General features: G+C 36.9%; 1 protein-coding gene across 14 annotated transcripts in view; it reads right to left on the reverse strand.

Moving 5' to 3' along the window:
• CTNND2 (catenin delta 2) overlaps positions 1 to 25,269 on the reverse strand; it is a 644,208-nt gene that overhangs the window by 159,350 nt on the left and 459,589 nt on the right. For all 14 annotated transcript variants that reach the window (XR_003571787.1, XM_027889023.1, XM_027889022.1 and 11 more), the window contains one exon: positions 8,527 to 8,659. Coding sequence is in view for 13 of the 14 variants with exons in the window: in XM_027889023.1 (XP_027744824.1) it covers positions 8,527 to 8,659 (133 nt within the window). In the remaining variant the exon portion in view is untranslated. The remainder of the gene's footprint in view (positions 1 to 8,526; positions 8,660 to 25,269) is intronic.

Here is a 25,269-nt window from a genome sequence, read left to right on the forward strand (position 1 = left end):
TACAATAGTTAAGTAATCCTCTGCATTCACACATCAGCCTAATAAATTAGAGAAGCAATTGACAGTAGAGTTATGAATAGAAAGAAATCCATGGCACATACAGTAGAACACTATATTGCTGGAAAAAGCTGCAAATATATTTATTGCCCATTCAAAATGTGGGAATGTCATATTTCTTATGTCAAATGACATTGTCTTTCAGCGTATATTACCCTTCCTTCTCTACCATCTAATATTTTCAAATACAAAAGATACAGCTTCTGCAAATGTTTTAATACAATGGCAACATGCTTTCCTCAGACTGGTGGAGAGAGATTCACAACACAGTGCAAAGTTCTTCCTGCATCTGATGCATGCCATGGAAAGTAGCATGAAGGTATTAATTTGCACACATAATACTGATTTTTTTTTTCTCTTCTCCTAACTGCATAAAAAGCATTATCACCAGATATTCACATCTGATTTTTTTGGCCAATCGAGTTTAATCCCTAAAATTCTCTGATACGTGTTTATTTGGACTCTGCAGTGCTGGAAAAAGATAGAAACCTTTAGCCAGTATTCTTATATCCAGTGAGGATACTGTAGAAGGGAGTGCCAAACACAGATAAACAGGAGGTCTAGAGAGGTTCTTGTTCAAGACCTCAGCCAACACGAAGACAAGTGCCACAACGCCAAACAGAAGCAGAACAGAGGTCAAATTCTGTATCACAAAGATTTTTGTGAATCCTGCTAACAGTTTGCTGTGTAGTGCATAAACAGGATAGTCCAAAGAGCAAACTGCCAATTATCCATATGAAACATGGACATTCATCAACTAGTAGGAAAAAAAATTTGGCTTGCTTTTGCTCTAAATAATTGTTTCTGACTCTATACTACTATCATAGAAAACCTTAAAAAAGAACTTGTGGGAAGAGTGGGAAAAATATTGTCCATTTTGTATTCCCTGGAGAGGGAATAACTGGACAGTGGGTGGGGAGGAACATGAAAGCAATGTAAAGCAGAATGTAGGATGAAAATACCAATACATATGCTCAATATTAAGCCCACCATTTTGTAAAATAATGTTTTCAGTCACTTTTTAAATTAATTTGATCCAGTCTCTTTACAAGACAAGAAAGAATGGTATGTTACAAAATGACTGAAAACAAGAGGGCAAGCAAAATATCTAATTTTGCTTATCTAGCATTAACTCAAACCCCAACCACAACTAGATGTTCCATTATGTTTATAAAATAATACAGTCTTGTTTATTTCTTTTTAAAATCATGTCCCTTTACAATACTTCTTTATTCTCAGTTGAGGCTTTTTTTTCAAAAGGAATAATTTTGAAATGTGAATGCAACAAAGCCAAAACATTCATCAGGTTCCTTAGCAGAGCAGAGGATTAGAAGACCAGAATAGGCCCCAAGCAATCTGCTTCCACCTTGCTGTGCAGTCTTCCATTAACATCCTAAATCTTCCTCTCTTTCCTTTAACCAAATGTTACTCCTCTGGGGCTTGTAATTAAATCATTTATTGAACAACAGAAACATCTTTCTAATCTTAAATCAAGTGAAATATATGCCAGGTACACAGTGCATCATTATTATAATTCAGGCACAGTATCCTGACAATGAAATCAAGAATAACCATCGTTAAATGACCCCAGAGGGATCCCAGTGTATAAAATGCCACTTCTTCTGTGCTACAGAAAGCATAGATTGTGGGGATATTTCACAGTACTTAGTGACATTCATTAATACTCAGCCCTAATCAATGTAAAGACTGCACAAAACAAAGACATACATTCTCATATCAGAAGAGATAAATATCATAAAGTGGTAACTTATAAGTAAGATGGAAAAACTAAACACAGAAATGCACTCAGAAATGCTTTTGAAAGCAAGGCTGTCAGTATAAGATTTAATTATCAGACAGAAAGTAAACTTTTATGCCTTTTTCCTACCAAAGAAGTGAAAAGGCTTATATTTATATTTATCCATGTTTCTGGAATTTATTAGGAAAGTAAAGACAATATATTTGCAAAAAAATGCCAGAGTGATATATTCTCATAAACATTATTTAGTAATTCAGTGTTGGACTCTAGCTAGAGAGAGAAATACAATTACAATACTTCAGTGATAGTGAAAGTGTGTTTTTTATTAGCATTCTTCCAAATAATAAAAATATTTTAAGACCATTAAGAGTTTAGGTGGTCTTAACAATGTTAACTTGGATATTGTGTCAAGACAAATGCAGCCATTACTGCCTCACTTGTTTTAGTTAATATTAAAGAGGAAAAATGTTCAGTCACAGGCTTGTACTATAGCCAATGAATTAGTGCTTCTTTGATGCACACAAATCAAACTATAAGAGGAGAGAGGGTATCATGGAGATAGCATAAAGAGACATCCAGAGTAGACATAATAGGCACTTCAAACTGGCACTGTAGTTACTGAAATGCCATCATAAATACTCGCTTGTACACCTATCAGCAGAGAAGAGCTTGAAGTGCAGAAAGCATTGGGAGAAACAAACCACTTATATCTTCTTGCCTTAAAAGAGAAATAGAACTCAAGCCACTGACTGCTGGAATAAATAAAATGGAAGGGAGCAGAGTGATCATGAGTGGTTACACAGGGAAGAAGATGGGATCAAAAGGGTTTAATTCAAAAGAAAAAAAAAAAGAAAAAAGCAAAAAGCAACAGCAGAAAACAAAGGTTGCTTTCAAAAAAATCTTCTGTGGAAAGGTGAGACAAAACATAGTATATCCAAATGATGGGATTTTGATCATGGGGCAATAAAGGGCTTTGATTCTATCAATTAAAAAAAAACCAAAAAACAAAAACGAGGATTCATCTTTCATCTGTTCCAGGTTTGTGTTTTACAAATCTTTTAACAGGCTAGGGGAAAAGATCTTCAGCCCCCATATTCCACCCCCAATTAATGGGACTGCAAGAATGCCGCAAGATGCACAATGCCAGGCAAACTGCCTGCCCACAGGAAGTGGTGGAATAGGAAATTCCTTGTTTTGCTGTGGTGAATAAATTCCTTGTTTTGCTTTGCGTAGTTTATGTCCACTGCCTGACATGTGAACAAGCAGCGGTATCATGTTGAAAGGGTCCTGGGCACTCTGAAAAACCCATAGAAAAACCCTTCATTTAAATGATGAAATGAATGTAAATGATGAATTTCAGCAAGCTGGAAAAGAGATGCTTTCATCATGCAATCACTCAGGTTTTAGAACTCCATGTGATAATGCCTGGACTGATACTTTTCTCCTGAAGGGAATATATGGAAATGCTCTCCAAGATAAAGACGAAAGGGTCCAATCCAGCAGTATTTATTTAGGATGCAAGGGAAGGCTTCAGGCAGGACACTTCAGCAGTCATTGTTCTTTTATTTGGCATCCTTGCACTATTTTCCTGAGAGAAGAATCTCAAGTGTTGTGACTTTGCTGGCAAAAATTAATTTTCTAGCTTGCAGAAAGCAATCAGTGGTGCCAGAGACCCTGAGTGACCTGTTATACCTTTGCAGCTGATGGCAGGCTGCCATTTTCCATGAGAGCAAAATGGTGTTGGCGTGTGAAACTGCACAATTCAATCCCTTTACATGGTGACCTCATACAAAAGAGGAAAATGTCATTATAGGAAGAAAAAAATGCTGTGGAAGAATGAATCCTGTGTTTAATAGAATGTGCTCTTTTAAAGAAATGTTCTCTGCTGAGTATTTTAAAATGCTTCTCTTTTCCTATATCCCCTGTCTGTTCCTTCTTGGCATCCAGGGGCAGCTACTCTGGCTCTGCTCACAATCTCACCATTGTTGGTACAAGAGCCCTCTCCTGAGGAGAAAATGCCATCTGAAAGAGTCTTCCTGTGCTCTTCTGCCTGATCAGCTTTTCATTTGCTTTCAAATATCTGATCAAAACTTCTTCCCTCCTTTCCTTTTGCCTTTTAGTTACATTCTTCACTGTCATCAATGAAAGAATAATTTATATAAAGAATTACTGAAGTATTCTGAGACTCTGAATTTCAGAATTATTATGCCTAAGTGGAATGGGCTGCCTGGTAATTTTTACAACCTTTAGCCTTCTGCCTCCCTATGTCCCCTTTTACATATGTGAGACCTTCAGCATTTTCAAACATTAGAAAAATAATCCAATTTCTTCAACTCCATTCCAATGTCTGCTGCACCACCCAACCACCCAGCACAGGGAATAAAAGTAGAGAATGAGAAGCACTACTGAGAGCAGATGTAGCAGCTGCCTTGCAGTTAACCAACACTTAAAGGGACTCAGAAGTAACATTTGTGAAAAACTTTCAGGTAAGAGCAGTAGTTACAATCATACTTTGAAATAAAGACTAGCACTAAATGGTTTTGAGCAGCACAGAGGTGGCAGCACCTGCAAGAAATAACAACACCATCTTTATCAATGGCCAGTGTTTATTGCATTTACCTATTGCTATTCTGCTATGACCAGGGCTGGAAGGGGAAAAATAAAAATTCTACCAGAAATACAAAACATAATTCACTCCAGAAGGTGGGGGTTTTTTTGCTGAAAAAGTAAATGGCTTCTGACACCTCAGTATCCAGCCTGGGGCATCTTCACATAAACAGTTACCAACTTTGTTTGAAAGTCCTTGAAGTTAGAGAAAGGCATTTGCAGACCTCAGTGCTACATAAAACTGAGCAGGACATTTGCACTTACATACCAATAAAGTTACGTTTAGAGTGCTGTCACCCAATTCAGAAGTACGCCTGTGATCAATTTGTGGTTTAAATTTAACACCTACCATAAAGAATTTGTCATGAAGGGAATCTCTAGTTTCCCATGCCAAACTTTAAACATTTTTGACTCAGTATCTTTTCCACAGTTGTTTTCTGAAGAGTATTTCCGCTTCCTCTTCTTGGGGGGACAGAGGAAGCAAGGAGCAGTGTTCCCCATTTCAGCCACAGAAATAGAAACATTTTACAAGAGAAAAACTTAATGGTAAAACCATAAAAGGTGCTAACAAACTCAGAAATGTATATAGTCACAGTTGCTATTTTCTATTTCTGTCTAAAGTTCGGTTGACTCTGTTCCAAAAAAAGGAATATAAAGGTCTTTGTCCTGCCACTATACAAAAAGAAAACTGGGAGATTGAAACAATGGTCAGATTAAGTGGACAGATCATTAATAACCTTTTCGGTAGGTGACACAGTATAAATCATGTTTAAAAGAGTAAAAAAAAAAGTATTTCAGGACAGTTATTTCCAGAAACTCTGGATGAAATAGTCATTAATTGCAGTGAGACAATTTGATGCTCAATACTGATAAAGGTAAAATAACTTTTTTTTTTTCCTGTCAGATAACTCCAGAGTTGAAACTTTAACAACTGCATAACATTTCAAATTCAATACAACCAGGTAAATAAACTAAATTGTTGTATACATTACATTGCTGTGTACATTACAGATTAACACTTAATAAATTATTTAGTTGTGGAGGGGGGGTCTCTGGATGGTGTGGCTCAAGAGTGGTTAACAGAGAAGAGGCATTGAAGGATGGTGTCCTTGGAAGTTGTCGAGGTGACAGAGAATGTAGCAAGATGGGAATGTGGCAGAGAGAATGTAGCAGGGAGGGAAACCAAGAGTCTAAAAAGGGAATTTGGTACTAAGATAAAGAAAAAGGGACTAAAACTCCAGACATAACTTCAGCAATATGTAAGCAATATTAAAGGCCAACCAATCCTGAGCTTAGCTTTTGCAATATGTATGAGCTTATTACACATGTTATAAAATGACTGCCTTATAGATAATAAATCGAACACGCTTATTGATCGTGGGGTCGTTGTGTGTTCCTCCGTTCCCCACATTTAGTGAATTCAATTTGCTTTTTTTCTCAGTGCCTGTCAGGCATGTGAAATACCAGCAGCATTATTAACTTACATATTTCTGTGTGAGTCCTTTCTCCACTCTTTGAAAGACCACCAAGACGGCATTTTTTCTTTAGCCCAAGTCATCTGCTATGATAAAGCTAAGCATTTGGTCAAAGAGCAGCTTTTTCTGTGCTTCAAAAGAAATGAAATTCTTGTGCTATGTGATCACAAAAAGAGATTGCAAGGAAAATGGGATGTGTCCTGGCACTTCTTTTTCTTGCATCTTGTGTTTGAGCTGGCAGGATTCCCTGTGACCATGTGCAGCAGAACTGGAATACTGCTTTCCATGAAGAAGGTATTGGATACTAAATGTGATCATTCTGAGACAGAGGGAGGGAGAACTGGTCTCAACACGCAACTGCAACACAAATACTTTGCAGAAAAGAGAATTTTGGTATCAGTTTCTATTATTTAGGTGTTAGTTCAACTCATAATTCAGACACATCCTTAACAGTTATTACAGGAATCATCCCAGGTAGGTTCAACAAGACCTCTCAAGTTCCTCTGCCTGTGTATAAACCTAGTAAGAATCTGGAATATCTGCTGTGATAGCCCCTTATCAACAGGATTTTGAGCTCTCACACAAAAGGTTCCTCAAGAAATTCTGATTCAGTGGAGAGCTCAAGAAGACCCTAAGTATACTACAGAGCCATTTGGATTGACCCTAATCCCAACAAACAAACACAGAAACTGTTTTAAGTTGTCTGCTGAATCGTGACCTAAACACAACAAGACTTATCATTAAATAATATAGGTTGGTAGATTAGTTAGTTAGTTAGTTAGTTAGTTAGATAGATAGATAGATAGATAGATAGATAGATAGATAGATAGATAGATAGATAGATAGATAGATAGAAAATAGTTTGCTAATGTTAGATGCTTTAGTCTGAAAAGCTCCACAAAGCATTAGAAGAGTATACAATACATCCTTTTTTTCTGTTATCTTACAAAAATCCAAAGTATCAGAAGTTTTCTTAGATAAACTCTTCATATTCTCAGATGAACTCTTTCAAAAAAAGTATTTTGGTTTGTTTCCATAACAGTGTAGGTATTATGGAGTAAGGAGTATACCAAAGTCCTGAGTAATAAGAAAACAGGTGGAGGAATCCTTGTTTTGTCTGTTATCCTTTTTCACAGAAGAAGCTCAGAATGCTCCCTAGTGCTTTACTGTTTCATATACTTACCTTCACCCTTCCAGCTCACGAGCCTGAAACTTACAAAAGGCTGACGTCCTACTGGGATGGGTGAAATCAACAATGATCAAACCAACAATAATCAAACCTCTTTTTCCCTAAATGGTTAGCAACAAAAATCAAAACATCTTCTTCCCTCAGATGGGATAGCCACTTAAGGTCTTTCAGTCTATGGCTTACAGGAGGCAGCAGAGATTGTACAATGAATGAATTGCTTTAATCATTTAACTTCCTTTCTCAGAGATTTATAAATTCTTTTACTGAAGAACTAATTTCTGAATAAGGAAGAGAGAAGAGTACAGGGAGAGAGCGCAGTTAAAATTTTCAGTGATACCTGTACCAGAGTTCTCCAGTGCACAAACATCCTTCATTTTACAGTCATGTAAATATATTTTTATCACTATTTCTAAGATGTTTGAAGTGATGTACCCAACCAGTGCAATTCTACCAGTGCCAGCAGACCAAACGCTTACTCACTCAGGAATTTCCTCAGCATGAAAAAGCCTAGAAAGGAAAGCTGCTATAGCCAAACAGACTCACAGAGCGGTATGTTCTGAGGCTGAGAATAATGAAGCACTAGCAAGCCAGCATCACTGCACAGTTCTGACAAGTAAGCAATAGCAGATCTTGATCTCAGTTTACCTCTACATGCCAGGCTAAAAGATGCCAGTACAGCACAGATTTATGTGCACACCACATGTCCCTGATTAGTAGTATCTCTGAGAGGGCCAGGGGAGGCAGCTGGGGCTGTTAACAGCTTCACTCATTCAATTTTAATTGACTGCTGTGTGTTTGTCAGATCCCTCAGAGCCGCCTTCCTTCTGTTTCAACTTGTGCCAAAAGCTGCGGTGGTCCCATTAACCACAGGGAACAAACAAGCAAGAAGTACCTATCAGCTACAGGTACAGAACAAAGTCTATACTGCTGTTTGAATTGCATTTTAGATGCAATCCTCACTGAATTTCAAGTTCATAGACCAATGATCACTATTCAAGATGCAAATCCAGTGAAATTAGACTCTATTCACACAATTATACATCAAAGCAGGCTTTGATTCAGAACCTTTTTCCTTAATTTTCATCTTCTGTGTTTGTATTTAGTGTCCAAATGTCTCATTGAGAACACTAAGGAAATGCCCATATGTTTCAGTGAGATCAAGACTACACCACTAGCTGATTACCAAACAACTACTGATACAGTTCTTTAATGGCATGCAATCAATCAAAATACTCCAAAGAAAACATGACAGTGATATTTTACACATTTTTTACTTTCTGTAATGGTAACAAATTACTAAAGTGAAAGCTTGAGTAAAATGAGTCCAGGTATATATCCATGATTTCTCTTGTAAGACTTTTTTAAAGCACATATAAATAACTGGTAATGATAAATGGCAGACAGCAACACTGTTGAAAAAAAGGGTTTATAAATCTTACCTCTGCTTTTATTTTATTGTCTCCGAAACACAGGTGTTGTAAGTAGGCTGCAGCATTTGACTGTACTGAGGGAAACTGATGCTGTAACATCTGTATAACTTCTGGAAGCTCTGGATCCCGCCATCCAAACTCTCTGTGTGAAAGCAAACATGAAAGATTCATCAAAAATTCTGCTATTAGTGGCTAAATGTGGCAACAGTTGGGTCAAAAAAGAACACAGAAATGTCTATGCAAAATCTTGATTTTTTTTTTCCCCCACGCTATTTTCAAAGCAAACATTAAATCGAATAGGAAGATATTTGTATTTTAAACTGCAATTCTCGGAAAAAAAAATCCACCATAAAGTATAATAAGAAGAAATAACTTCATGGAATTAGTTCTCTTACATAAATTTTCCTACATAAAATGGCTATATGAATTCATAATATAAGGGAAAAAAAGAGAAAATATACGCTTATACCATTATTGTTTATTAATATGAAAATATGAAGGCTAGAATCAGAACCACATATGGTTTGCTATGAAATGCTACTTTGTCAAAAAGTTACTGCAATCTTTATGGGATACAAATTTCTATCTTACATAGAAAGCGGTGTCTTTCAATTGAGTCTTTTGGTTTATTTTTTCCAGATAGAGTCAATGAAAAATCCTTACACATCTCTGGCCCTCCTTGAGTAGGGAGTTGGACCAGATGACTTCCAGAGGTCCCTTCCGACCTCAGTCCTTCTGTGATTCTGTAATTTTACAATTACGCAATATACACTTATACTTTGGATAACTTTTAAATCTTCATTTCTTTTACGGTATCCAAAGCAGCTAGTCAAATGCAAACACTCAGTGTTTGCACTTTTCAGTAATCCTACAAAATACGAAATTCCATTAGCATCACATGGAAGAACTGAGTCCAAGTATACTGAACAAGTCTCTGCATGTATTTTGCAGCTTCCAGACCTGAACTTAAAATCAATCTGTCACTTCAGGTAATTTTTTCCCCCTTTGTATTTAAGGATAAAATCATACACGCAGCTGCTCTGCATGATATACTTAGTTATCACATGCCTTTTCCCCAAGTGCCATATAAATATTTTTACCATCTTTCATCTGGTGCTACATGTTAAGGCTAACAGAGGGAAATTAGGGAAAAGAGGTGACTTTTGAAAAAGTTCTCTATTGCAGTTACCATGACCACTTGGGAGCTTATTGCCAAAAATCACCTGCAAGACCTGTTGCAGAGTCCAGCTATAACATTTGAAAAAATAATCTTGATCATCAGTTTCCTTCCCAAATTATAAGGGTTCTGCTGCACTGAGGCTGCTCAAGTTTTCTCTGCAATCTGCCCCAAGTAAAATCAGGAACACTTTCAATACAACATTTCTCCACGACACTTCTTGGAAACAAGATTCGTTTTGCAATAATAATGAATTGCTACAGAACATAGGGATTGACTGTTCTCATATGGGACATCTGCTAGACTGAGAGTTGTCATTACAGTTGTATCTCTAGAAAGATTCAGAATATAAGTACGGGACGTAAAAAATATACTTAGAATTTCATTGGTTATTTCTCTTCTGACAAAGCATACGTTAACTCATGACTATTTAATTTTACATTAAGCATTTAATATAAAGAGATCATGAAGATGTAATAATAAATCACATATGAACTATTCCAACAAACCTTTAGATAATATAGACTGTTGGAAGCTTCTACAAGAGACGTGCACATAGATTCAGAAAGATTTAACATTTCATTGATATTTTGAAAAGTTAGAGAAGATTGTAAAAGGTATTAGGGAAGGCTAGAAACATCAGTAGCCAAAGATGGCAAACACCACAGTTTCCTTTGAACACCAGCTTACCATAACTGTTAGCAGGTGAAAAGAAAGGGATTAATTGGTTAGGCACTTATTTCTGTTTAAGAATGGGTAGTACTAACCCATAAACAAGCCCAGAGATAATTCCCAGACACAATGTTATCTGACATGTTAGCTTCCTGTGTATTTGCTTTCTTCCAGTTAACCATGTTAACACTTGCTAAAAGATTCTTCAAACCTATTAGACCTGCCTTCTATATAAATGGCTCTCAGTAAACCAAAGACACATTCCAGAATTTTTTCTTTTAAATAAAAATAAGAAATGAAAAGCAAAACCCACCAACCAAAAAACAAACCAACCAAAAACCAACTGAACAACCCGCCTGTTAGGTGCAGTAGTACATCATGGGCCCTGACAACCAGCTCAGGTTCCCCTTCTTCGTCTTGTCCTGGAGTCCAGGAAAGAAGAAGCAATTAGGGGAAAAAAGGAAAAAGGTCCCTTCATCAAAGGTACAGTTAATTGTTCTGAGGAACCTGCAGTCTCCACATGGTATTTACATGTGAAAACAAGGCTCTCCCAACTTTTCCCCTCTGATCTCCCAAAAGAAAATCAGCAAATGAGGGATGTATGAATATCTGTTGGAAATGGTTGTGTACACATGGGATGTCAGTACAAAATTAATTTAGAGAAGAAACCTTTAGCACTGAATACTGAGTTTGTTATGTAACCAATTTTAGGAGAGAAAATGAACAAAGCAGGAAAAAAAGTTTAAAAATTTAGCCCTAGTATGCACTGTCATTTTAAGCAGATGGTCTCTAAGATGATGATATTTTTAGAAGTTTCTAAATGAAATACAGTAGCTATATAAAACAAACAAGAAAACTTCTGTCAACAGTTAAGGCTGCTTGAATAATTGTGATAATTTCAGCAGCCTTCAGGGCAAGAAAGACTAGTTTCTAGGGGTTTAAATTTTTCATTTTTTTTTTATACTAGTCTTTTACAGGTGAAAAAAAGTGAGAATGAGAAAGAGGGGGCTTTTTTAAAAACAGTAGGCTTGCAGTTCTATCAACAACGTTTATTTTAATATTTTTTAAAGTTAGTTTAATTATGAAAAGTTAGAAAGGCTACTTAATGAAGTCAACTGGCAGAGGTCTGGAGAAGGGAGAAGGACTGGAAATTCTTAAAGACAAAGGCACAAAATGTATCTGGAATATTTTGCATAGATGTGGAGGAACGGTCAGGCCATGCCTCCAAGCGTACCTATATGACAAAAAATATGTTTTAAAATAGAAAGCCAAAAATAAGTAAGAGAAAACAACTAGTAGAGAAGTCAAGAGCTGGAATAAACGGATCTTTGACTGCCTAGCAACAAAAAGCAGCAGTAGGGTGGTATTTGACAAAGATAAGTCAGATTAAAGGAAAGAAGGATAATGAAAATCAAATCTATCTCTATTTCTGTGAAACATCTGATATTGTGCCACACGAAGATTAGTCAAATGGGTAACATATGAGAACCTAATCCCTAGTAAAATTATAAAGTAGAATTATGCAAAATTTCAAACTGTAGTGAATATCCTAAACAAACACCAGTGTCCCTTATTAGCATGCCCATGCTTTCAAAAACTGAGTGAGGCAATCCACACAGATGGTGAAACAAGCCAGAAGGCTGGAGTAAATCTGAGGAGGTGCGTGACATTTTGAGAAATGTTAACAAAGTGTCTGTGTGGTTGATCCAAAAATAAAGAGTAAGGCAGCATCTGTACGTGCAAGATCTTCTGCTATTGCCTATGATTTCCTTGGAATAACAACACTAATCTGCTCAGGTCAGCTAAAGACTTCTGATGGTGGTATTTTACCACAGAGTATTCAAGCTGTGCAAGAACTTCACAGTTTTGTCTGGAAAGTGGCATTTGGCATAAACTCTAAATATTTTGGCAGGTTGTCAAAGTGCATTTTTTCTTGGAAGCATCCTCATCAGAGAAGACTGACTAGAACATACCAAGGTGTTCTACCTTCTTTCTTTTATGGAAACTCTGTTCTAGGAATGTAGAATTGTTCTCATTTTTAATCCTGCAGAAGATTTTAGTTTTAAGCGGTGACTAAGGCAGATGTTCCATGGATTACAGCAGAGTACTGTTCCAGGAGTGGAAGAGGACCCAAAGGGGAAGTTGTATGTAAGCTGGCAATACATATGCCTAGACTATCACAATAGGCTACATTTTATCTGCGAACTGAAGAGAATCAACAAGAAGCTGTACGTGAGATACAACTGATATAGAATCAATAGCACCTAGAAATCCAGGCTGATTTGGGTACTGCAAGTAATGCATTCAAACCAGTTCCTTCTCCTGCCATCATACCACATACACATGTCAGAAAATAAAAGAGATGTAGACTGTTAAGCAAGACAGCTCAGTGCATTGGCTATGTGGGGTCAGTGAAAGGTGCTGCTGAAAACGAAGTATGTACTGTGTCTGAGTATTTGCTTGAATTATGCCACAGTTTTCTTCTTCTGCTACTGAAAATGCTGATGGGACACAGAAAAGCAAAAACAAAATTCCTGTTACATCTATATATGCACTGATTTTAAAAAGTCTCCAGCTGGTAACTAAGGATACTGGTTGCTTTTGCAAAGTGTTAGAGAAGCAGGTGTGATGGCTCCATCTACTCTCCAGCCATTGGTCACAGCGAATCTCATGAAAGTTTGGGTTCTTATTTCTGACTTACATTATTAGAGCAGAATATTCACAAGTGATCAAGCAGTTGGCACAGGCAAACACTGACACCCAGAGCTACTCCTGCCTCAGCAACACTCCCCAAAGGCAGTGCTGTGAAGATGCCTCCTATGAAGACCCATATGCTTGACAAAGATCGAACTACCAAGCATTTGTCAAAGAAAGAGAACGCACATTCTTTTGCATTACAAGGCTGTACGTTTTAAACAGATTTGTCTGTATGTTCCTTCTTGTCTTAAACTGGAGAAGGAGAGGTTTACATATATGAAGCGGTACTCAAAGGCAAAGATGATTCAATCTGAGCTAAGGATAATCGTTCCTTCATTTCTATCTTGTATACATTGTGGCACTGCTAATGTTAGTCTACAAGACTTTTTGCTGAACTTATGCCTACAGATATAGACCCTTCTGTTGACTTCCTTCCTCAATTCAATAAATAAAGCCTGAAAATCTCTTTTCCCTTGTTTCTGAAAGGAAAGCTGTGAAAACTGTTTTCTGGTAGTACAAGGAAAAAACAAAGTACATGTAGCTCAGGATCAAACATAAGGAGAACTAAACAAAAGACAACAGAAGATCAAAGAACTAGGCCCTATGTTTAAAGGGAGAAATTAACTTCTATTAAAAATATTTGGAAGAATCTCTCTCAAGCACTTTATCTTGGTACCTTCAAAAAGAGGAATGATGAGATGTTCGACTTAACTAGTAAAAAAAAAAAAAAAAAAAGAAAAAATATTTAAACATAATCCACAGACATGGATTGTGATTTAAAGAGGAAAGCCATTTAATAGCTCATTCCCTTATTTCCTTTCTGTGTTTCTAACACTTTTGGTCAAACATAAGAGAACATGTACTTATTACACTTATTTTATTTTGAGTTAAATTTGAAGCACTTCCCTTAAGTATTTTCCCTTTGTCAAACATACTTCATCATATACACGCACACACCTATGCACATATTGCCAGCCCTGTATGAATGATCTGCTACATTAAAGAGGAGGCAGAACTACTGTATTTGCTTTGAAAATGTAACACATGAACTGGGTAACTTTGGCACATAGTTTAGGAAATAAAATAGATACGTCAATCTCTGTTCTACTCACCTTGCAAAACCCTCAAAACCCTTCACCATACTGTCTTCTCCAGTCAAGCTTGGTCCAGGAAGTGTACAGTAACAAGTAATTGATCACCTTCATCTCAGACCTGTGCTGACACGAACAACTTATTTCCAGAAGATGTAGTGACAGCCCATTTGGGCCTAATACAACTCCTTAGGGACAGCAATGAACCCTTATCAGCAGAAAGCTCCCTGCACTTATCTTTTTGTCCTTTCAAGAAAGATAAACAAAATCCAGACTACCGGAAAATTTAGGAAGAAAACAATCTGACATAGTTTATTCTAAATTTGGAAGCACTAGAAGTGAGGACAGAGAAAAGGTACCAAAGATGCATCTTCTATGAATAAAAATGTTAAGTTCTAAAGAAACAAAGGATATGTTATTTTTTATTTCAACCTGACAACTATAGCCTGTTTGGGTGCTCCATGAGACTGATGCGCAGGCATCCAAGCATCACAGAGTAAATGTAAACCTCTCACCAAACCTGCAATTTCTGATCTCACGGATCGTCACCATTTTTTTCTTCATCTAATGGAGTTCTTTACAATTTCTGAAGAGCTGGTCCATAAATTTAGCACATAAGAATGCAAACCATCTGTACAAATATTTGGCAATCCTGCCAAAAACCTGGATGCCACTCTTCCATTATGATATTTTCCTTGGTTTATGCATCCACATGGCCTGAACTAAAACCACCATGCAGTAGTGTTTACACAGATTCACCAGAAATGTGTTTTTTACAATGTATTTGTGTCTGCTAATGAGGTGCAGACAAGGATGTGATGTGTCAGATGCACAGAATTCTTGCCCAGCTCTGCCAAGCAGTGATGGAGATGCTCAGCATGTCTCAGGTCTTTAAAAGAACTATAAACTTGGGGTCTCTAGGTTAATCCAGTACTTAAAAAAAAAAAATCACATCTCCAGTACAGCAAAAAGCGAAAACTGACCTGTACAATGGCAAATATACCTTCCTGCAGTTCTGCCTTTGCATCCTTTATGTGTTCTCTGGTAAGGCATCACTATTCTTTTTATACATTACTACCTGCGATTTATATTTTAAAATAAAATAACCCTAAGCAGTGAGCCTGAGAAGAGGCAAGATGAGAGCTACTTCAACACAGCAAAAATGTCCTGGAGATGAACTGTCAGTAGGTTTCATGAACATTTTCACTGAAGAGGAAAAGATTTTAAGATGATACAGTTGAGTAAAGATTATCTAATGACACTGGCCCACATGATACTATTTTACAGCTCCAGGTTACTGCCTCCAGTACAACATGATTATATTCACAGGTGAGAGTATTATCTGCTCAAGGTTACCTTAATTTCATTTACAAACGTCTTTTTAATTGAAATGTATTCATGAACCTTTATAAAATATTTTTTTCACTCTTTGTACTGATCTATAAATATTTACTTCTCATTCCCAGTGAGAAAACTTGTATTTCTGATTCTTATGAAAAAAGCTGTCTGTGTCCTGAGGTAACTATACCCTGCTGTAGTTGGTACAATGTTATCTCTGCTCTAGACTGTAGGGTTGGCGTAGGGACTTCAGTGCTTTAGAATATCTTTAATTTTGCCATTTGTACTATTCGGTTTGTTTAGTTAATCTGTTTGGTTTTTTTGTTATAAAGTGGTATTTGTCTTTTTGGGCTGTTGAGTTAAAACAGTCTTGAAAAACTTGTTTTATCTTTTCTTCCACAGGCATTTGCATATACAAGGACTGCTTCTGCAAATGCAAAGAAGAGGTAAATTAGGTAAGCTATCAAGATGTCTTTAAGCTGCCTAATTTTTCTTCTTTTTCCCTGCTATGCATAACATTTTTCTGACCTCCTACTACAGAAGCTTAATATATTGCAGCTATGAAAATATGCCAAGTTAACCCTTCCCTGAGAGACCAGCTTATACTTGGCCTCTCTCCATCTACAGGAGTTCAGACATCACAGGGCAGATTTCAGGAGATTGTGAAATGTTGTTCACTGGCACAACTGCTGTTACAGATGCAGATATGCTTTCCTCATAGATCAGAAAAGTGGAAACAGAGACAGGAGATTAAAACAGTACACAGACCTAGGGGATTCCAGCCTTGACCCTGTCATTGATTCACACTGTCAGACAGAGTCATTTACTTTAATGCCTTTCTCTGAGGTTTGAGAGATTTTCGGTTTCTAGAGACCTGTAAATCAAAATTGCCTTCTTTTCTAGAACTGCTGTTCCCATTCAGAGGCTCCTAAAACCTTCTGTATTTCAATAACAGAAGGAAAAAAGCTTTTGAGGTCCTGCTCCCATCTGGCCATATAAAAATATAAAGAGCAAGTGTTACTTCACAAATTCCTGATTTTCCTAGGAAAATGGGAGAGGTACTTTAGCAATGAAGATATTTATTTTATTTCCCCACATGCATGACGACACCTAAACATTGCAGCTATAAAAAAAGAAAGCAAAAAAAAGCAGCAGGAACACTTAAACACTAGCCTAACAGCACCAATGTTAATGATTTTAAACCACGCTCATCTGCAGGAGAGGAAGCTGGCACACACAGTACTCCCTGAAAGACTCAGAGCATTCACATTATTTTTTGAAATAACTACAACCACAAAAGTTCCCGAAAGGTTTTGAGGCATTCCACCTCTATCCAGTCAAAGCTTTTCAATGTCATGTTATTAAGCAGAATGAGTTTTATGATAACTGATGTGACAACACATGGTTTGTATCTCCCTCCTGCTTTCTTTGCCTGATCAAGCTTCTGGCTTCAGCAGACCTCCTCAGTTGGATGGCAGTGACAGAATGACTTTTCCAGCAGGGATGACTGAAAATCAAGCTTTTTCAGGTTTGGGCAAATCAAGACACAATGAAACTGGATGTTTCCCTCCTGTTCACAAATGAAAAGCTGGAACATATCACCACCTGGGCAACCTGGAGACTGCCACAGGAAAGTAGAGACCACCAACACTAAAACTGGGTGCTTTCTATGTGTGCAAATAGCAGAAAATAGGAAATTTCAACAAAGCATACAGTTAAACACAAGCTATACAGAAATACTTTTTACAGCCAGGGTGAGGGGCCAGGAAAAGGTGTTCAGCTAAACTAACAGAAAATATTAATCCTAAATATCTTGTGCTATCTCACTCCTTAATGTTTACTCCACTGAGTCCACTATTGGCTTATTTTATTGCTGCATAGCAGAAACTCTTATCTCCACACATCAATCCCCAGGCATCCTTACCTATGTAACACTTTGCAGAACTCCCTGTCTTCCTGAGCACAGCAAACTCTTCAGAATAGACATTTGTTTGATGCTTAAATAATGAATGTTAAACCATAAAACTTAATGGTGACTCAAGATATCATACAAATTGATAAGCTCGAAATTTGTCCTGAAACACCAACTCTGGAAAGCCAAGGAAAAAAGTTACATAAATTTCTAATATTGAATTAAAACAAACTAACAAATAACAAACTGTACTTACTTTCTTTTCTTACAACTAGATTCCGATTCAATCTTCTAGAAAAATAGAGAGACTAATTCTATTAATTACAGTTGCAAGCTGTACAATTCTATAAAAGTGCTTGAATTTGTTCTCCTTGTCACAGGGAAATACAGACTAATGGTTTTCCTTTGCTGTCCTTATTAAGTATGAAAAAACTTATCTCCTGCACGCTAGCTTGGTGTACCTCAATGTACAACACCAAAACAATGTAACAATGCAAGATACACTTGACACTCATGAGACAGAAAGGTCATGGGATTAATAACAAGAGAGTCAAATTGTTAAAAAATTGCTCAAATAACAGCTGTTGTATGGAAGGAAAAATATCCACCAGGAGTGAGTAGTGATACTCAAATACTATTGCTACTTCCCATCACATGCTCTTTATCTTCTTCAAAGCACTGCAGAAATTCTAGGAAACTCTCCTAATGCAGTACAGATATCATCACCTTCATGCCAGGCATGGATAAAGAGAGACAGCACTTACATGCCTCTCTCACAGAGGAAAAATTAAAAAAAATAAAATAAATATGGTACAAGTTAAAAGGGCCACTTTTAAATCCTCAGTCCTAGTTTTCAACTCTCTGAAGCCACAGACACTAATCCACTGTTAGGTGACTCCAAAAGATTTTCAAGTATATAAAAAATGCAGAGGATCTGGACAGCATTTCAAGGGAGTGTAGGACAAGAAGATACCTTCTGGATTGCCAAAGCCAATTTCTGACTACAAGCCTCCTGCTGTTTGGCACGAGGATGCTGCTGTATACATTGCTCAAGCTAAAGAAGGCTTCCTGTAGGGAAATTTTAATCAATCTTGGATTCTGTTGATCCCAACAACAATTTCTGTTTATAAATAATAACAACCATGAAAAAAAAGACTTACCACACATCCTTTCAGAAGGAGTACATTTTTTTGGTATTTGTATTGTTGTTTCCAACAGAGTATTTCAATTTCAATTTTGTCCTATTCTACTCAAAGAACCAACAATAACCCACTTTTCAGAGTACTAAGAAAACGAGGCTGTACTTCTGCACTTGCAGGAGGAAATAAATGGAGAAAGGATGCATTTTAGCTGAGTGTCTACCATGGTAATGTCTCTGTTCTCTGTTTGGGCCACAGAATAACCCAGAGAGTCTTCACAATGACTCAAAAGCCAGCAGAATTATGAGTTTGTTAATGGATCAGTATGACTAACAGAAAGTATTACCAAGTGCTCTACAACACACTGGAAGTCCCCAACCCTCAACTGATGCACCAGCAACAAAAGCAGACCAAGAACAACAGCACATGCCAGCAGAAACCAGGACAGTGTCTTACCTAAAATTAATGCAAAAGCTGAATAAGAAAAAAATTATTATACACGGACAGAGTTTAGTGCAGAATAGGTTGTAAATATAAAATAGACATATCTCACATGTATATTCGATAGTTTTACCCCAGTAAAATACAACATCCTTTGAATGGGCAAAACTAGGTCCTCCCTTAGTTGCCATTCTCTCAGGTTACAACTGGGACATAACTCTTCTATCTGTGACAAAAAAAATGAGGCTGCAGACTGTTCGGCACAGCATTTCTACAGAAATGTTTCCAGCTGAACTGTGAAACACTGTATGTAGATAATAAATCCACTGCAAACGATAATCATGGTACTGATTGCCCTTATTAATGGACAAGAGAAATACTGCCAAGTATCTGTCATATTAGAAATCAGAATCAATATCTTAAAGAGGTTTTGAAACTTGAATATATTAAGGGAAAATATGTGCCTCAACGTATCAAAAATCTTTCCTCAGCCAGTGGAAGTACAGCATTGACAGAAGAAGGATGAGTTACTCCTATTTTGCTTAGTTGTTAGTTGTATGTATGGTACTTTTATCCTTGCAACATGTTCTAGGTGGATTTTTCATCTGATATACTGAATTCCAGTGCCAATTACTTTCACTGATCCACGGATTTGGCTGGTGTGTGACACCCTACAATATATTCTGCCAATACCAAGAAGTACAGACTGTGAATTGCACCTTTCCCTTTTCACCTTAGAGCTAATTTCTTTTCAGACTTTGGTAATTTTTCCCCCCATATTTCCTTATTGAAGGTGAAAAGGACAGCACCACTCCATCAAACTTTTAAACAGTTCTCTCTGTCCTCAACTGACAGCATCAACTCCAGCTATAAAATTCTCCAGAGAAGAAAAAAAAATTTTTTTACACATTCTTAATTTTACATTTTGGTCAACAGATTTTCAGCTGTGTTTGTTGCACAAGGGGAGCTGTGAGTGGAAAACGTTTGAGATTTTTTTAGGTTCATGTCAATACTTGTTGTTCATAAGTTTTCTTCTAATGGCAAATACAAATCACACAGGACCCAGTTCTTGATACAACTTGATAAAAATGAAATTGATATCCAATTTCATTAAAACTCAGCATGGAAAAGCTATGGAACTGTTCTGCAACAGAGGATATTACATCTGGTGTTATTTATTTATTAGGGGAGAAATCACTATATAGGTTATTGAAATTATTTTTCTCTGTATCATAAAAATACGTCCCTCTTCTATATTTTTTCATTTCAGCATGAAGAAAGGTGATCATACAATAAAGCCCTGTAGGCAATATTGCACATAAAGTTCAGACCACATCACACTTCAGTTTGAGATTACACTTTTTAACCACTGCTTTAATTTATATTGGAGTCTCTTTCACTCTGAAGTCAGTGGAAGAAATGGAAGCTCAGAGGTAGCTTATAAAAAATTTCTATATATAAATTTCTATACATAAATCAAATGACTGTATTAGATTTTCCCAGAAGATGATACTAATTTACATTAAGGACAATGTTCTGCAGCCTTCTTTTCACACCCATGAGAACGTAGAGCTAATATGGGCATATTTGGAACACACGAAATTACATGTTTGCTGGCTAACTCCTCAAGGCCTTCAGTCTTTCAGATGGGGGTCAAAAAATTCTTCGTTCTTTAGTTTTCAGTACACTGTCATGTAACGCACTTGCAGTATTTTATTTGGTATTTTGTGAATGTGTCCAAGCATGTAAGTACTTTCCTTCTTTCCTTCCTTAAGCCATACTAAAGACAAATGTCAGCTGGCTGACAAACATAAAAAATAAAGTTAGGTACACAAAGAAAATAAAGTCTCTATCTTCATTTGATACACTATGAAATGCAAAGCAGTTTAACTTTTGTGAAGAGTATAAGACACCCTGATGCTGTAATCACTTTAGTATGAATTACAGATACATAACTGTCAAACTAGCAACCACACATTTTACTTGCACAATGTATATTTTAAGTAGACATAAAGTTAAGTATCTTAATTAGCTACTCATGTCCATTGCAATTTCAGAATAGGAAAACTAAGAAAAATTCCCCCAAACAATAATTAAGAGAGATTTGGAGCATGCTTCTCATTGGCTTTTCAATATATTCATTTCTCAAGCTTTTGTATAACTGATTACATCTTTTTTTTTTTAACTTTTACGAGTAAATAGCAAAACTAATTAGCTGCACACTATTAAGTTAATGCACATTTATCTACAACAATTCAATTCTGACTGTGAAATAATCTTTCTAGCCCATAATTACACTCCAGCTTAATTAGCATAATTTCCGCAGCACATTCTTTAATAAAGAAGCTGACATAAGGGTTGTTCTTAAACACCAAGGATATTCCAGACAACTAGAAAAAGGGAGACAGGCAGAGCTGCATTAAACACCTATTATGTTACCAAGATAGTACACATAAAACAAGAGTATGAATTCAATACTATCTGAACTATCACAAGCATCTCAACACACTTTCACTGAAGATAAGCTAAACACTTAAAGGACTTGAGATATCCCTTGGCCACTTCACTAGAAGTGGTTTCACATCCTTCGCAGCTCCTTTATCCCCTGTCACTGCATTTCATCCTCCTCATCAAGGGCAGCCTGCAGATTACTCATTATCCTATTCAGTGTATTTGTTTCCTTCTAAAACAAAACACATATAGTCTTGCATCTCTTACATTAATTTAAGCACAGGCAGTCAATTCCCACTGAAGAAAGTCACAGTAGTGAAGAGACAGATCAGTCTCCAGGCTCATTTAGTCTTCGGTTTGCTAGTGAGGATTTAGAAATGGGAATCCTGTTTGGTAGCAACTGCGCCTCGTATGGACACCTTATTCCCTGCTACTATAACACCAAACTAGTTTTCTGTGGGCCAATGTGAACAATGTGTATGTGGATAAAGGGACCTGAGTACTGTTGTGCTTGATGTTAACAGTGAGTTTGGAGGGAAGGCTCTGCCTCCCTCAGCAACCCTATGATTCAATTTGTTCTTCTCCTGCCAAAGCCCACAACACGCTGGGTGTCAGTGTGTTTCAGATTTACACCCTGCGCTATGGAATGTAACCTCAACCATAACACATACAGCCACAGGTCTCTCCTGACAGTAAAGATCTAAAATGAAAAAAAAAATTAAAAATCCTTGCTTGTGTCTTCATCTAACTGTTTGTGAATAATGGTAGTTTAAAATGAGCTGTTATCTGAAGTGCTCTTGGGTTCTGTGAGAGATTTTGACTAAATATATGCTGTTGGTGAGGATGTACTTGTACTCTTCCACAGCTACGAATGGTGAATTTCACCTGTGAAGGATTACCATTTATTGTGAGAGATGATGAAAGACACTGAGTAAGACTTTCAAAATCACCAAGGTGATTTAAAGCTGAAGTCCTATTTTCATGTAACCTCATAAAGGATTTTAATTTAATCAGGTTTCCAAAATGCCTAAGACTCTCCTGAAAATGTAGACTTCAGCTTTTAAATCACACAGGCACTTTTAATAACTTTACTTGCTCTAATTAACTTTTCATTTCGAGGTTAGTACTATTAGGCAAGACCAGGACCAAAACGATCTCTGCATACTAATCAGTCATGGACTCCTGCTTCTGAAATGTAACATGTGACATGTCCTAAAAATTCAACAAAAATTCAGAGAAACAAAAACTGATAAATCAGTTCTTGGAGAAAAACAAATCTGGAATACCTATTTCAACTTAACTGCTTTCTTAGGAATATGTACAACTAGGTAAACTCTGCCTAATTAGAATTTGAGATAAGGAAATACATCATAAATTAGATTCTAAAAGAATTTTTATTCAGAGACATAAATGATGCATCAACTACTGTCTCCAGACTATATAAACACAGCCAGCTCAAGAGGTTTCAAAAGCACAAGGAAAACTGAAGATGCCTTGGGAAGCTGCTCCGCCGCCCATACTGCCTTCCCCCCAGAAGTGATGCAATTCAATTTTGAGGGAGCTTCTGCTTTGGAAGAAGCAGGGAGAGAGGGAGTGAGGCCATGGCTAACTAGTTCTGCACCTGCAAAATCTGCCTGATCTTTGGGCCCAGGGCTGCTTAGAAGGATGCTCCAGAGATAGGCATCTTTTTTTCTGTTCTAAACCAGCACCAGCCAGGTCTGCTTACCTCCACAGCTTTGCAGCTCCCACCAGGTTGCAACACAAAGCCAACAACAGGTGGGACTTTTCTTTACAGCCACCCCTTTGAACTGGAGTTATATGCATTAGAAATTAAAAGCTATCTTTCCAGAACGGAAGTAACCTTTTTTAGAAGGTTAACTTTCTTGTTATAGTAAGATCAGAATACACAAACAATAAAAATAATCATATTTTCCCAAAGACTGAATTACCTTTGCTAATAAAATTTCATTTTAGCCATCTATTAAAAATCAGGTTATCTGTAAAGATAGTATGGTAGCTGAGACTATCAAAAGATGCTAATGACTTTGGCCTACAAGGGCCTGGCTGTAAGTGAGCCTTTATTTGCCAAACTGTGCACTCAAAATCAGTGTAACTAAAATTACTGGCCAATTTTGAAAATCTTCATCTGTTAGGCTTATCTTGTTCTTTCTCCTTGACAGTTATTTACCTCTGCCAAATTTTCTTTCCAGAACATCAGAGCACTGAGAAAAGAAGAATGCAATTCAGCTTCAGCCTTCAGTCCTGCAGCTTTGAGTCAGGAGATAAAGAGTTATGGCTTGAAGACATTAGATAAAAGCAAAGCAATATACTCACAGCCACAAACTCCATGAATTAAACTACGAAAAAAACCCCTATAGGTCAGGCAGAGATCATGCAGAGTAAGCACAGCAAGGGACGAGGAAATGGAAGGCATAAATATAATGTTATTTTTTCCATGTCATTTCATCTCTCTACATCTGTTTCGCTACCTATTAAAAAACGCCCTTCTGAAAGGCTCTTCTGAAAGATTTTTGAGAGCTTGCTGTAAAAATCACTAACTCCAGGGCAAAATGCTATTATCGGTGCTGCCACAGAGGTGCAGAGCAGTCACTGAGACCTGACTGGTTTTAAAGTGGGCGAAGATCTGAGGCAAAAAAAATCATCAGGAGGCAGATTATTGACTACCATTTGTTAAGCAAGCACTGTGCAAAAAGAAAATGAGAGAAGCCTAGTAGAAGGCAATTTGTTTCACATGCCTAAAGAGGTTCTGTTTTTCATTTATGCTGTCAGGTGTTTTGCCCTAGAAGTTGAATTTCCTTGGAATAGATTCCTCATATCCCAGTTCTGAGAACTAATGCTGACTGGAGAATATATGCACAATACGTACCTAAGAGTGGCTTAAGAAAAAATTCCTCACCATATTAAAAGTAGTCCCAGTGTGTGCAGTTGCAAGAATGGTCAGTCACAAATACTCACTGAGGATAATATCTTAATAAATTGACACCTTAAGCCATCATTTTACCTGATGTGTTACCACAGTGTTGATAAAATACATGAATGCCTCTCACAGTTGAACACTTGGAGAGGTTTCATGACTGTTTAGCAACTTAGACTTGTTCTTGATTTTCACTGTTATAATGGAATGACTCATCGACACAGAGATGTCAAAAGAAAGACTCATCTGCCTGAAAAGTTGGGTTTTACTTTACTTACTCTCAACAGCAATTTGATGACAAATCTTGAACAGGCCTGGGATGTGCAAACAGTATAGCTAAGAATTTATCTGATACCAGATAAATACTGATCACCAGACTCACCAATACCTATCAGCCTTTATTGCCATCTGTTCAGCTGTCTCAATCATTTACCAACTTGTGAATATCTAAATACTACTCCCACCATCTTCCCTAAAAACATTTCCACCATCCACTATAACAAGATAAGAAGCTTATATTTCTGGAGAATGCTGCTAGCCTTGGAACCGATTTCCTTCTGGATCAACAAGGGATAACATTTTGAATGGTCAGAATTTTAGTTACCAACATGATTGCTCAGCACTAGATTTCCTTTTCAGATATTTTAATTTTTTTACTGTAGTCAGATACTTACATGGCATGACATTTTGTTCCATTCTAAGTGATAGCAAAATTAAACTACCAAATAGTTTGGTAAAATTTTTAATTTGAAATTTTAAAATTGAAATTCATTGCTGCACATTTTATTAATTGCAATTTCTGGGTTAAGACTTTGACACTGCATTTTGTCCAATGTTCTTTTTTCTCATAAACTGTATCTACAACTGTACAAGGCACAGCATCAGACTCTCACGGGGCC

The sequence above is a fragment of the Empidonax traillii genome, unplaced genomic scaffold, assembly GCF_003031625.1.
Source record: "Empidonax traillii isolate 1590-97213 ecotype Southwest subspecies unplaced genomic scaffold, ASM303162v1 scaffold249:size1902748, whole genome shotgun sequence".
Taxonomy (NCBI): domain Eukaryota; kingdom Metazoa; phylum Chordata; class Aves; order Passeriformes; family Tyrannidae; genus Empidonax; species Empidonax traillii.